This window comes from Lycorma delicatula, chromosome 1 (genome assembly GCF_047948215.1).
Source record: "Lycorma delicatula isolate Av1 chromosome 1, ASM4794821v1, whole genome shotgun sequence".
In the NCBI taxonomy this organism is placed as follows: domain Eukaryota; kingdom Metazoa; phylum Arthropoda; class Insecta; order Hemiptera; family Fulgoridae; genus Lycorma; species Lycorma delicatula.
The window spans coordinates 162,314,826-162,330,272 of record NC_134455.1 but is presented as its reverse complement, the minus strand read 5'-3'; the positions used below and the strand labels follow the sequence as shown (position 1 = coordinate 162,330,272).

Here is a 15,447-nt window from a genome sequence, read left to right as displayed (position 1 = left end):
TAAAGATCGGGTATGTATGCCTCAGCATACATGTTGTTCTTCTGAGGGTTTATTTTTTAGTCACTCGTAGTTAACTTTAATGTAGATCAAATTAAACAGAAATTCCAGAATAATTAAAATTAAACAGAAATTAAACTAGAAAATCCAAAAATAATACGATTCTAAATTATAATTTTCAATTAATATTAAATAATCAGATGTTTCACTAAATCTGTAACATATACACAAATGTAATAATGCCTATTAAATTACATATACACATTTTTAAAAGTCCATAAAATTTTATTGCACTAATAACTTCTGATTTTTTCATACATTTTTAATTTTATTTTATTCTTATTAGTTAACATAAAGTTAAAAAAATAAATTAAAAAAAAGGAGATGAAGTCTGTTTCGAACCGATGTTCCCTTCCCTTGTAAGATCCAAATATTTCGTTAATTAAAATTTTATTTGGCTATAACTCTGGAACCAATAAAAATAATGGTGTATCGTTGAAAAGCTCCCAGTGAGGGCTTATTACAACAGTGAAGAAAAAAATCCACATCTTTTTAGAATTTTAGGCTTTTTTGGTCACTTTTGATCCAGTCGATTACAATCAAAAGGGGAGGTGCCCAACTAGATATTACAACAGTCCTAAATCCAAAATTTCAACTTCCTACGGCTACTCACTTTTGAGTTATGCGTGATACGTACATACGTACGCACATACGTCACGCCAAAACTAGTCAAAATGGATTCAGCGATGGTCAAAATGGATATCTCCGTTGAAATCTGAAAACCGAAACTTTTCACGATCACAATATTTCGTTTACTTCGTACAAGGAAGTAAAAATGCTTAGGTAAGAGTGAAAATCACGATTCGCAAGCTATTTAGCCCATAATTACTTGGGAATAATGCTACCGAGTTGAGAGTAAATTGAGAATGGTTTTAATAAGCGAAATTAGTTCCCTACGATTAAAAAGCGAAACTTAAGCGTTGTATAGAATAAATCTTAAAAAAACATTATGTCGTAAAACCTTTCACGTTTTTACCAGAAGGCAGAAATTCCAGTCAGTAATTTATTAAAATATTCCCTAAAAATGTTTTGTTCTTTAAATTTTTCTTAAACATTTTCTACTAAATACACTGAAGCTATTGAATAAAAGGAAAATAATATATGCCAAAAATTGAAGATAAAGATCTCATTAAAAATTCCAGAATATATTTCCAGCTAAAACAATTAGAAATAGTTTTTGCTTTTCCAGCAAAAACTAAAATAAGTACTTAAAATAATAATAGTTAATGCAGATAAGGCAGTAAACTGGATCATTGATAGTTACACAACATGACTAATTGGCATATAAATTGAAATTTAAGAGTGCATTCTCATTAAAGAGGTTATCCTTTTTAATTAAAGAGAAGAAGAGGTGATTAAAGAGTTTATCCTGGGAATTAAAGGATTTTAAGTTAATTGAAGTCATGTTTAATAAATTGATTCCCAAAGAACATCGAAATTAAACAACATTCACGTGATTAGCAATCGATGCCATTTAAAATTTACAAAATAATTTTGTTACATAATAAACTTTAAGCTCTTCTTATATCTTTTTTTTACTCTCGGTTTTTTTTATAAACAAATAAATCTCAAAATATTCCGTCAAAAAGGGAGGGATTCCGATTTGTAAAATTAAAATAAAGGCGCTTGATACAGAAATTATTGAAAATTTTATTTGCTTCAATTTTAAGTTTTGACTTTTTTTATGAAATGAATCCTAAGCGAAAAGATAATTATAATTATAAATAATACGACATCGTAGGTTTCAATCGAGGTTAAAATAGGTCTGTAAAACGTTTTTTAAACTCGAGTCAGGCGTTTTAACGCTGTGCCCATACCTCCCTGTTTGAGCACCACGAAAAATTTAGATTTAGATTTTTTTAATTTTACACGAAAATCAAAGACATCGTGAATGAAGAATTTTCTTAGCGATAAAGAAAAGCACAAAGTTTTTAATGAATGAAATAATAAAAATTTGTTCTTTGAATACATAGTTTACATCTATAATAATCGACTCTCGTACATTCACAAAATTTGGAGTAATGTTTTATTGCTGTCACAATATGCCAAAATTTTATTCTTCAGCATTTTCAGTCCTTTTATTCTTTATCGATATTATTTTTATACAGATGTTTCATTTCATTCAAAACCTTTCTATTAAAGTAACGTTTAATAATTAATAATATCAGTAACTTCTTATCTATTAAATATTTACTATTAAAGTTTATCTTAGAGTAAATGTACTTCATTCCCAATTGAGAATATAAGTTTCTTAAATAAAACAGTTGGATTTTTAATATGATATCTATTAATTGAACAACTAAGAATTGGGTCCTGCAGCACACATACACTGATTACGTATAATATTCTTATCGCACTTGGTACGTGCTAAAGACATGAAAAAAAGGAATGTCATTCAAATTCCTACTTAGAAAACATTTCCATCGATTCGAAAAGAACTTTTAATGTAGTTCCAGCTGTTATAGATACCAATAAATACATGCGTCAAAATAAAAAAAATTGCCGGAAGCATTAATTTCTTAAACCGAATCAATTATTTAAAATTATTATAATGTATATAATTTTCATATATAAAAGTCATAATGATTTCAAAACATCTCATTAATATAATTTAAACTACAATACAACTTTACTTAATTGGATAACTGATTTATAAGTAAAGTTTATATAATAAATGACAACATCTGGGAGACTTACCCTCCAGCAGTTGAACTAGAAACTCAGTTTATGTTTTATAAAATGAAATTATAAATGTATTTTTTTAAATATTGATGGAACCGCTATATTTATTTTAAAAAATCGGGTTATAAAAGCAACACATTTTTTATCTTTCCGTCTGTTCTCATCACAAATTAGAAACCGATCGACTGGTTTCATAACTGAACAAAATTGCTATTCTCTAATTTAAAAATTTTTTTAAATTTAAAAATTAATTTTTTATCAAAAATTTATTTCTGATTAAGCGAAAAATCCTGTTCTTTAACGTAATTGATTTGAGTTTTATTTCACCAGCATGACCGTATTCAACAACGCAGTAAATAAAAGACGAAACTAGTCCTTGCCTACTGTTGAAAAAATCATACCGCTTCAGCTACGATTTTTTTTTTTTGAATGGTTGGATTTACTATTAGGTAATGGCTCTCTTTTAAGATATTCGTGGAACAAATTATCTTTTGCTATAAAAACCACTCATAATGTACCGTTTGATTTTTTCCAAACTTCCAAGAACGACTATGAGTTTAAGCACAGATTGTGTAATAATAATAATAATTATGTTTTTACAGAAGTTAATAATATAAATATTTGAATATTCTGTGGATGATAACTGTGTATTAATAGAAATCGATCAATAATTATTTATTTCTGGAATTATAAAGTAATTCTAAACACCGTAGAAGCCTTGTATACATTAAATTTGTTTAAAATATCTATTAATATTACATAAAATATACAAAATATCAGTGATATTTTGTTTACCTATCACTGGAAAAGATAATTAACTTGAATTTTCTATACATATAAACCTGTTAGTATGAGTATATCTCTGATGGAACGTACTTACACAAACCACTTATTTTTATTAATCAGTTTTTAATTTACTATTTTAATTCTTTTTCGGTATATTCTTAATTTATAGAAATTTAATTTTTGTTACACTTAATTTGTCTATGTAATTGACACCAATAACCTTTTCGATATATACATTAATGCGTACTGTATATATTAAAAAGGCTGTAGTATACATAAACCAAAAACATGTTTTCTTTTATTTGTGAAAATAAAAATGTCATTTGAAGTTTATATTTTATAGAAATATTAAAAAACTTACCTTAATTTAAAAAAAAAAAAATGTTTTATTTATAGTTGCATTAACAATTAAACTCTTTAGCGACTTATCAGTTAATGTAACCGTATCAATAAACGTGAATTCTTGAACAGAACCAGGCCGACCATTTCTAAGACGTGTGGTTAATTGAAACCCAACCACAAAAGAACACCGATATCCAACATCTTGTATTCAAATCGAAATAAAAGAAACTACCTTTATAGGATTTCAACCTGAGAACTCTCGACTTCGAAATCAGCTGATTTACGACGACGAATTTACCACTAGACCAACCCGGTGCGTTAACTTAATTTTTAAATTAATAAACTTGTTCTCTATTAATAATTTTTATATAGATTTTTCGGCGATTTTAGAACTTTCTTTGAATCCTCTCTTCATTGAAAAGTAATTGTTACTTAAATATTATATTGGAATATTAAAACCTTGGGAAATTTTTTTTTACTTAAGTCCGGATTATCAGTGATATAAATATTTTTTCTAATTTCATTGGTTTTCTTAAACGACACTGAATCTAAATATTGTTATAGAGTTTTGGTTTCGTAATATCTAGTTTTGGTTTTGAATAATTGTAAATTAGGTATTGGTGGTTAGATTTTCACATAAAAAAAAAAAGAAGAACGGGTGATATTCGATATAAAACTCTGCCACTAGTTTTTATTTTTATGCAGTATCCTGATCTGAAACTAGCCTTTGGACGTTACACACAGTCGCGACGTCACTTACCCAACAATAAAACGGCTGCTTTGCTAGACCTGTTTTTTATTTGTAAGAAGTGCCAACACAGCGTCGTCGATGAAACAAGGTAGGTGGCTGACACAATACCGGTAGTACTAAAACATGTAGAAGGGACTAGGATAATGAAAGGGAAGAAGCAGAGAAACAGGACGGTCATCTTAACAGAGGGACTGCCTTTGATCGGGATAATTTACCGTTTTACCCAGGATCAAGGTGTAAAAGATTAGTTTTGACCTATGCGTCAACAAACTAGCAAAACTCGATTGAAAATTACCTACCTGGAAAATTACTAATGATTTATATTCATTAGCTTACACTATTTTACGACATCTTCTGTCTGCGTATTAGGGGACCCTTTACAAAATATTATGCAAATCAACTATAAAAATTCTTATTGATCGCTTGTACAGTTAATTTGACCTTCTGTTAGATTTCTAAATGGGCATTTTTCCAAATTTCAACCTAATTGCTAGTAAATGAACTATTTTCCTAAAAACTATTTGTCTTCAAAAGACGATAGCTATTTATTGTTATGACGAGCTCTTTATCTGTTATTTTAGATAACTTTAGAAATTATGAAGAAACATGCTTGGCAGAAATTTATCATATACTGTGATAAAGACATGGACGCGTACAATTTTATTTAGGAACAGATTATATGTATATAGACCGGGGTCTACAGTCAGTCAACAAAAACTATATGTGTGTCAGATTTTACTCTGTGTTTCTTAAAAACACTTTTTCATTAAGAATTTTATATCAAAATAAGTCTATTAATGAATGAAACTTCTTTGTAACGAAAGTTTTAACAGCTAGTGCAAATTTTTTTGTGCCAATTTTATTTCAATCTTAGTTATTAACTGTCAATAGTTACTCTTTTCCCCATTTAACCGTTTTCAAAATCCCTCAACACTAGTAGTGCAAGCTGTTGGATAATCCGGCACCCCTGTAGATCCGAAAAGATCCGACTACTAAGGCTATACCGTGATGTGATAACGTAATATTTAACAATAACTAAAGTAAGCTCAGAAAGTATCCTAATATTACTGGTTAATAAAACTGACAAGTCGGTGAAAATTGAGAAGAAACGAACAGAAACTTTATCCATGTCAACCTTAAACTTGGTATTATATAGCATGGGTTAATATAATCGTTACATAAAGGCGTATGATGAACAATTGTGCAAAATCGATATCATTCAATATCGTTCGCGTGATTTATTTTCAATTCCCGTAATGTGATCTTTTGTAGCCTACACTTTTTTGAGGATAATATGATAATGAAGAAATGACAAGACCTGTATTTCAAGCTGTGATGTTATATTACGGTTTTTGTGTAAAAAGATTTGGTTAGTTTTTAATAAAAGAAAAAATAGTTTTGTTAATACATAAGTACACTTGTACATTATCAGCCCTGAAAATTAATTTACAAAAAAAAGATTTATTCTTTAATGTTAAAAAATCATAAGAGTATTTAAGGCGGAAATAATTTCTTTTTTCTCGTGTTTTTTTTTTATGTATGATTGAACTTTACTTTAAAATAAACTTTATCTTTTGACAAATATACTCGGCCACAGAATTACTAAAGTGCGTGCTCTTAAGTCGTGAGGTATTAAAAAATAATCTCAAAGAAAGAGATCATGTATTCTTAAATAATATATGTCTTTTAGAGCTGGATCCTCTCCACTTAGACTTACCGATAAGATTCCTTTATTTATGTAATGGCTCTAATGCTGATCAAATTTTAACCAGTTTATTTAAGTTTATTTAAAAATCTTTGTTTAGATATTTGCTAATTATGAAAAAAGTTGAAACATTGCGTATACTGACGCCACGTTTATCCGCTTTTATGTTTTAAAGTGACTATGTCTTACGATGTCTGTTTATGAAAGCTTTTTCTTTTTTTCATCTGAACTATAGATTGTCTCATTCATTTCTTCTTATCTCATTCTAAACTATAGATCCATTTATTCATCGTACATAGTTGTCTTCTTATTTGTCTTTGTCGGTAACCGTAAAATTTTCTTGGTAATCTCTTTACATTTTTGTAAATTATATAATTGTTTCTGAAACCTGCTTTCGTCAATTAAAGTTAACCATCTGGCACATTATTGAGCTATCTTAATTTCTCAGAATCTTTCTTTTGGTTTCCTGTAGATTATAATGTTACGGAAGAACTAAATTAAAATTAAACTATAAAAATAAAATTAATTAAAATATTCAGTTTATTAAAGGAATCGGTTAATTCACTTTTTTATTTTCCCTGATGAACAATATTATTTTTATATGCGCACATAATAATTATATTTGTTTATTATATTTCAAACAAATAAAGAGAAAATATTTTAATTCACCTACCTATTCGAAAAACTTTAGTCGACCGTGATGCGCTATAACAGTTTAGATAAAAGGAGAGTCTTGAGGGAAATTTGAGGTATATAAATAAAAACTAATGATATTCCCTTTGGTGTAAAATTTGTTGCCGTCGTGAACTTTGTAGAATGGTTGCTTAAGACAGAAAAAGTAATATTATATTAGTGTTATCTTAAAAAGGAAATACCAGAAGAAGAAAAATCAGTTTATCTTCTTTTACATCTTAAATTAAATAAAATTCTAACTGAATAATAAAATCAAAAATAAGTTTTTATTTATATTTCAATAATTATATTATATCCTAAATTGTTAATATTTAAATTAAAAATTCAGTAGTCACTTAAAAAGTTATCATTTAAATTTATTGAAAATTTTCTCAGTTAAAAAAGTAGTGAAATAATTAAAAACGTCCAGTTTCCTTTTCCGACTCCAGTCAACTCTCGATTATCCGCGAGCAGATTAACCGTGATTAATCGCGATGCCTCTCGGATAAAAATAAATTTTTTAAAACTTATAAAGAAGCTAGAAATTGACAAAGTTTTCATGGTTATGCGACAGGTTTTACTTCTTCATTCGTTATTTGAATTGTGTTTGTTTTGAACGTGATAATGTTGAACTATAGTTCATTGTGGATATGATAGGATATTAATTCATTGTGCAATATTATTATGCTACACAAACTACGAAGTTCAATTAAAAGAAAGTGTTTTCAGTTATTAAAACAACACTCAATCGCCCCTTACTTTAAAAAAATATATCTATGTATTTTTTCTCGTTCGCTACTGCACTTTTAATAAACGTTTGTAAATGGATTATATTTTACATACACTAACGTATGTACAATCTATTCACGTGCAGCAGTGATAGTGAAAATTTGTAATATGTTAATACATATTTTGAATAAAGTTCTTGACACGACTTTTACCAGGTACATAATAGTGTAGTGAAGTGTATTTTATTTTATATTTACCATAATATAATACTGCAAGTAAATTCTCTACTGCAGTACAGTATTAGGCCATTTTAATACATATCACTTCATTAAATATTATTTTTCGATTACCTCGACTTTGCTATAATTTTGGATTATCCGCGGATTTTTTTAGAAAATTTTTAATGTTAAAGTCGGGAATTTATTTACGATACGAATCACCTGTCGTAGTTTTAAAAAAAAACCGAAACTGTAATATTATGGATCTACTTCTGCTGACCGACTAAATTTCCTTTATTGGAAAATTTTACTCTTGTTACGGAAGGTGATTAATTCTAACTTCTATTTTAGAGTTTGATGATGCGTTATGCGTTTAGTCAGGTCGTATCCAGATCGATCGGAAGGCAGTCTCACATTTGTCGAAAACGTGGAACACTGTTGTTTGTTTTCATTGTAATTCACCACGCTAATTTTTTTCGATATGAGGTGATTAACTCGGAACCGACAGAAATATTTATTTTCTTAAGTAAATAAAATATATACGTTATCCATAATGTAGTCGCCTATTAAATTAATTTTTAGAATTTTTAAACTTATTTCAGATCTTTTACACTAGGCAATTGTTTTTCTCAACTTGCATATTTATTTGATTTTCTTCTTCTTTGATGAAAAAATGAATTAATTGACTATTCCAGATATTTTACTGGAATAAATGCTTATAAAGTTTTGTTTTCTTGACTTTTTTTTTTTTTATTATTTTTAATAAATTTCATTACCTTTTCAAATTATACGATTATATAGAGTGTAGCATATTGTTCTCTACCAATCAAATATAATTATTTATAAGAAAAACAAATTTACTTGTTACGTATTATTTTTCTTTTCCTGTTCAATTAGCGGTTTCGCAGGGCCCTCTGCTTAGTCAGAACTTATCCTATTTATGGAAAATTTTTTATCAATATAAAATGACCTAGTTTGTATCTTTCTATATTATAAATTCTTTAAAGTATGATTTCGATTAAAATTTTTGTAAATACGTTGATACGTCTGATGAAGTGAGATCTTTGCAAAGTGCTAAACTTAGAGGAAAAAAGGTAATAATTAATCTTAAAGAAATTACATACATTTATATACATATTAAAATACAATTTTTAAAAACTTTTTTTTGTTTTCTTATTATCTTAGATTCTTCCAGTATGATGAAATAATAGCCTAATTCATTTACTGAACTGAAAAATTTTTGTGTATAATTATTCTACATAGGAGTTGTTAATTTATTTCTTATGAAATGACATTCACTCATGCAGATGGAAGAATTAAAATAAAGGGGAAATTTTTATTTTGTATGGTGAAGTTATTATGAGCTCAATATAACTGAAAATTTAAGACAAGATTGTGCAGTAAATTTTTACTTTTAATTTACCTGATAACGGTTATTTGATACTTTGTATAAATGAATTGGCCAATTAAACGTCGCTTCGGTGAAATTGGAAGTTGATACTTACAGGGTTAAACAATGTTTTTAGTTTTAGCCTATTTTAGACCCGCATAGAAAGTTATAAATATGTATAGGCTTATGTATTTATTTATATTCAATTTTTTTTTTCTTTAGAAGTTTCTAAATATTAATTTGTAATTTGTTTTATACCGTTTGTTTATTTATTTTTTTAAATTTAAATGTTTTATTTATGTTGTTTATTTTTTCTCTCCTTTATTATTTTACTTATTACTTTTATTCTTCTTTTCTTTTTTTAGGTCTCATTGATCGAAGAAGTGTAAGAGAATGTTTATTGCAGTATAAAAGCCGGAATTGCTTAATAGTATTTAAATTTATTTGTGAACAAGTGAACTAACTCGGTGTGTATATGTTAATTAGTTTATTACTATGCATATATAGTGTTATAAATTTTTTTTTGCTAGTGATGTGGATAGTAGGTGAAAGTGTGTTTTATTACATGCAACGACAGAAATGTCTGCAGGTGTATTATCATTAATTACTTTTATTATTTTCTATAAGTTATGCCTGAGGAGGCTATGGAGTGGACTTTCACTCGAGTTGCGGTGAGTAATTGGTATTTGTATATTTTACCTCAGCCTATAATCACTCGTATTATATTACCTATAAATAGCAATAAATTTTTCCTTTTTGTTATTGACGGCTTGTTTATGATAGGCTTACGTACGGTAATATGTAAAAAATATTTATGTATAAACTTATTAGTTACTTTAAAAAATCTGTCCTGGGATTACGTAGCGGTATTTAAATTATTTATTGTATTAATAATTTGTTTATATAAAATCCTTTGTAATAACACGGTCTAGTTTTTTAAATTACTAATTTTGTACAATAGGTTGTTAACATAAAACGTGTCCTGGTTACACTTATTCTCAAAGTAAAAGAAAAACATTAAAATAAAAATTTAGGATTTCTGCTTCGTCTGACGGTAAAAATGCGGAAATTTTAAGTATTAAACCTTTAATATCTCGATAATTATTATTTATAATAAATTATTTTGTTATCGTAAAAATTGTAAGCATTTTATTATTTTCAACAAAGTAACACATCTTATGATATCAAACAATCCATTATGATATAAACCGCTAATCTACGTCCAATACAATCCGTTAATTTACTATCTCTGACGATTTAATCCGGTAGATAGGTTTTGGATTAGAAGTGAAGCTTGACTTGACATTTTTTCACAAGCTACAAAATTAATTCCTTATCATAAAAAATAAACAAAACAAAAAGAGTAGAGAAACTGGTCGTAGGCCTATAGTTACCGGAGACTAAATAAATAAGTAAATACTAAAGAAATTATCTGAGCCAGTTTTTATTCATTTCTGTATCTTTTATACATATATATATATATATATATATATATATATATATATATATATATATATAAAAAATATAAATTATATATATTTATTTGTAAGTATATTGTTTTTAACTGATTTTTGGAAAAAGGAGAACATTTTCAATTCAAGTAGTTCTTTTTCCATGGGCAAGTTACTTCCCGTAGTCCCATTTAAAAATTTTTCCATTTTCCTTAAGTGGAAAACTTTTTAAATAAAAATCGATGTGGACACCACATGACTTCCTTGTACGCCTATTAAATTACATACACATTTTTTTTAAAATGAAAAGCACATAAAATATCATTCAATTAATAACTTCTGCTATTTTTTCATATTTTTTTCTTTTTTTATTACTATTATTGAATTATTATTTATCGAAAAACTTTTATTACAACCAGAGGTTACTAATAAATCAATATATTTAAATATAAAAAAAGTAAAAAAAAATTTAAAAAAAAAGGAGATGAAGTCTGATTCGACCGATGTGCCATCCTCTTCTAAGATCCAAAATCCAAATATTTCATTAATTAAAATTTCATTTGACTATAACTCTGAAACCAATGAAAATAAGTACAACTTATTATATATCGTTGAAAAGCTCTCTATGAGCACTTATTACTGCCGTTAATAAAAAGTCTAAAATCCAAATTTATTTGGATTTTGGGTTTTTTGGACACTCTTGGTTCAGTCGATTGTATATTATCATTTTTAAATAAAAAATAAAAACGGGAGGTGCACAACTAGATGTTACAACTGTTCTAAACCCAAAATTCAACATCCTGCGGCTAATCGTTTTTGAGTTATGCGAGAACATACGTACGTACTACAGACGTCACGCTGAAACTTGTCAAAATGGATTCAGGGATGGTCAAAATGAATATTTCCATTGAAATCTGAAAACCGAAATTTTTTGCAATCACAGTACTTCCTTTACTTCGTACAAGAAAGAAAAAAATTATAAATAATTTTTATTATGAGACCTAAGGAAAAAAAAGACTTCGAATTTTTTATCAGAGAATACTAGAACCCAAAATTGATGTAAAAGCTTCACGTATACGAATAAATATTTTCAACTGTTTTTCCTACACCAGTTTAATTAAATGTAAAAATTTACCAAAAAAACTTCCAGTGATTTAATAAAAATTTATTCTAAGTTGCTCGTACGTATAATATTAATAGTTATTTTTATTTTTTTCTTAACCTCCGGATCTACCGTTGGGGCATTCTTCAGAGGATGAGATGAATGATTTGTAGCGTGTGTGAAAATGCCTGACCGGGATTCGAACCCGGGATTTAGTTAATTTTAGATAATTACTTATATTAATAAATAGATAATAGTGAATTTTAATAGTTTTAATAATTGAAATTATGATTTCTATTTAAAAACTTTACTGTTTTCTATGAAAAATATTTTTTCGAACAATGGTTCGAATAACATGCCGTCTACTGTTCACGATTTTACAGGCCTAAAATTTAAAATTTGAATCCTCAGATTTTATCTAATCATAATTCAAATTTTGTATTCATTAAATGGTCTTCAAACTTATTTTATTTATTTTTGGTGAAAAGATATTAGATGAAGAATAACATTTCTGCTTTTATCAATTCACAAATCACTTGTGTGATTTATATGACTCTTTTTTTTTTTTACACAATCTTGATGAAGCCAATCTGAAGTTATAGAGTTATAGGAATACTAACATACTACTCATACATGCTGCCAAGCTCTACTATGAAATTAGAATGACATTATATATTTTATTATTTTTGCTAAGCATCATTCACAATCGTGTTTTCAAATAAATTATGGTAATGTTATACATTTTTTGATTTAAGAATAATAAATGATATTTATTTTTGTAATAAATGAGTTACTACTTCATGTAATCTAGTTTTGGTTCAATTAAAGATATCACGCAGTTCACCGTTTGCTAAAACTTACAGAATAGATTAACCACTTTTAGTTAAAGAAAAAAAAGAATTATTAAAAACAACTGATTCTTCATATAACGTTTAACATTAGTTATTGACTGCATTTTCTAGAGAACATTTGCTTGTGTTTTTGAAGTCGTTCAGCCGGTTTATGTTGTAATAAATTTAAACAAGGAATTTTTTCCTTTTTATTTTTAAATAAAAAAAATGAAAACCATGAAGAGATAATATTTTAATTCAGACTGTTTTATTATTATGTTCTCTTTTTATTATAATATAGCGATAAATTATTACCCAAAACTATTTAAACTTTCACTTTTTGATGATGCACCTGTCTAAAAACATTACTAGACAGGTTGCAATTCGTTATGATGTATATAAGGTATTTTTTCTGTTAAATTCATCATCGCATTTTTTTGTAAAAAAATTCTTCCAATTTTTTTAAACTCTCAACCCGTGGTGACTGTAGGCCATCTAACGTTTTCTGTTCGTAAAAGTTTGTTACCAGTAAACGTTTTCTTTGTTCTGTGAATGGAACATGCATACATTTAACACCCACTGCTGGTAATACTGGAACAGCGGTACATTTCTTTGCTTTGTTCTTTATTACCTTACGTTAAAAGAAATTATTACGTTTAAAAAAGAATCGTTTAAAATATTTATTTTATATAAACTATTTGTATACCCCAGATTAATAGTTTACTTAAGATAATAATTATAAATTTCTGTTAGATTCTAAACAATTCTTCAAATATTTTCTCCTGAAAATGTTAAAGTTTTACATTTAAAAGTAAAATATCCGGAACTATTCCAAAATGTTGAAAATAACTTTTTCTAGTTGATAACATCAGCAGGAGGGTAATGACTTTCTGCCATTGTACTCCTCAACGGCTACCCTGGCATTCATAAAATAGCGATCATAATGGACATTTGCTGGCTAATTGAAAAAATTAAATATTGCCTCCCTCAGTGAACAAGAAAGTAGACAGTGTACGCTTTTAACGATCGGAAAAATAAAAATTTTATTATTCTCATCAAAAAATTTTATCATATTTTTCACATAATTTTAGTTTACGCTTGGAAAAAATTAAATTTTCAGCGTTTGTAAAGTGCCAAACCCGTTCGTTCACAATGTACATTATTTTATAGCAAATAATTTCGCAGTTAAATCCTGGAAGATTTCACTTCACCCATTTCTTTATATTTTCATTAAGTATTATCCCCGGTTACAAGTTTAAAATATTGTTATTCTGCTGTACTTTTAATTTTTTGATTTTGGTTAAACATGGATCACGTTTAACACTTTCTTAGTACTCTCTCCTTTCCTGCCAGTACTTTTCGAGCCTCTTACAGGCATTCTTTAAATTTCTGATGTACCATTTTGTGGAGGAGTTTATTTATATTAAGTGTCGTACTTTACAGGACAAAATATTTTCCTTATATATCTTTTTTCTTTTTTGAATTTATTTCTTTTAAAAGAAATAAACCGTGTTGATCATTGTCAAAAATTCTGTAGCGTATATTACTTCTGGATGATTATCCGTAATCAAATGCATCACTACACTTTTCAATTTTGCCTAACTTTTATTATAATATTTTTTATTATTACTATATTAACCTCTATTATTATTTTAGTATATATGGTATAGAATCACTGTGCTTCTATTATTATTATTATTATTTTATTCAAGATTAAGTGATAAGTAAGAGTTAATATTTATTATAAAATTTTAAATTGTTTCTTTTAAATTTAATGGACAGTAATCGATCCCCGTAACGAAATCGATGAAAATATTTATTTAATAGCCTGGTTGTTATATGTATTTAGTTATACATGACTAAAACAGTACTTAATCTTCACTTAATAAATGACGTTTCATAATAATTTTCTAGTAAATAAGAACGTTATAACTTTTTACAAGGGTTCATTTCATCCTGTACGAGTATGAGCTCAAGCTTTCATGTATTTTTATAATCTCTTTTCACATTTTCTTCGCCGCCCGTCTGTTATGTTTGCCAATTTGTTAGGAAAACGAGTCATTATTTAATCGTTTATTCTGGTTAAGAAAATTTAAATTCGAAATTTTATTTCTTCTGTATGAGGTATTTCGATAAATATATATTTAATGTATACAGACGGATTATTATTATTTTATGATAGAATATATTACTCGCACGTCATTTTGTATGGGAGTAATAAAAATGCTTGTTACTATATACGCTTGTTATGTCGTACTGGATCGCGACTGTGCAGTTTCTGTGCAATATACATGCTAATGCAAGGTCAACAGTCAGCTCGGGTGCCAGAGTACCAGAGTACCGGTCATTGTATAAGTGTATATTAGACTTGCTTGTCATTTTCTTTCAGTGACGTCATGCCCTCCTGCCGAGTATCTATTTGTATTTTCTTTTAAGCTGAATTCTTTTGTGACAGAAAAACTAATGTTTTTAGGGTTTGAATAAATCATTTTACTTTTATAACGTATTATATTAATAAATTTAATTATTAAACATTAGTGTATAAAAAGATGTAGGGCTCTTTATTTTTTTCCAATGTTTAGCATTATGAATGTGTTTAAATAAAAAACAAAATTATTCTCATGAATGATTATTCTCATAAATGTATTTAAATAAAAATTCCAAAAACAAATCTTTATTCTTTTTCATAGAGTTTTAAATAATTAAATGCAAGAATTTTAAATAAAATCATG

The 15,447-nt window shown here is 27.3% G+C and overlaps 1 protein-coding gene across 1 annotated transcript in view; it reads left to right on the top strand.

Moving 5' to 3' along the window:
- LOC142318210 (EGFR adapter protein-like) overlaps window positions 1–15,447 on the top strand; it is a 1,091,782-nt gene that overhangs the window by 28,464 nt on the left and 1,047,871 nt on the right. Inside the window, exon 2 of the mRNA XM_075354771.1 lies at window positions 9,698–10,003. Coding sequence (XP_075210886.1) covers window positions 9,962–10,003 — 42 coding nt within the window. The 5' untranslated portion in view covers window positions 9,698–9,961. The remainder of the gene's footprint in view (window positions 1–9,697; window positions 10,004–15,447) is intronic.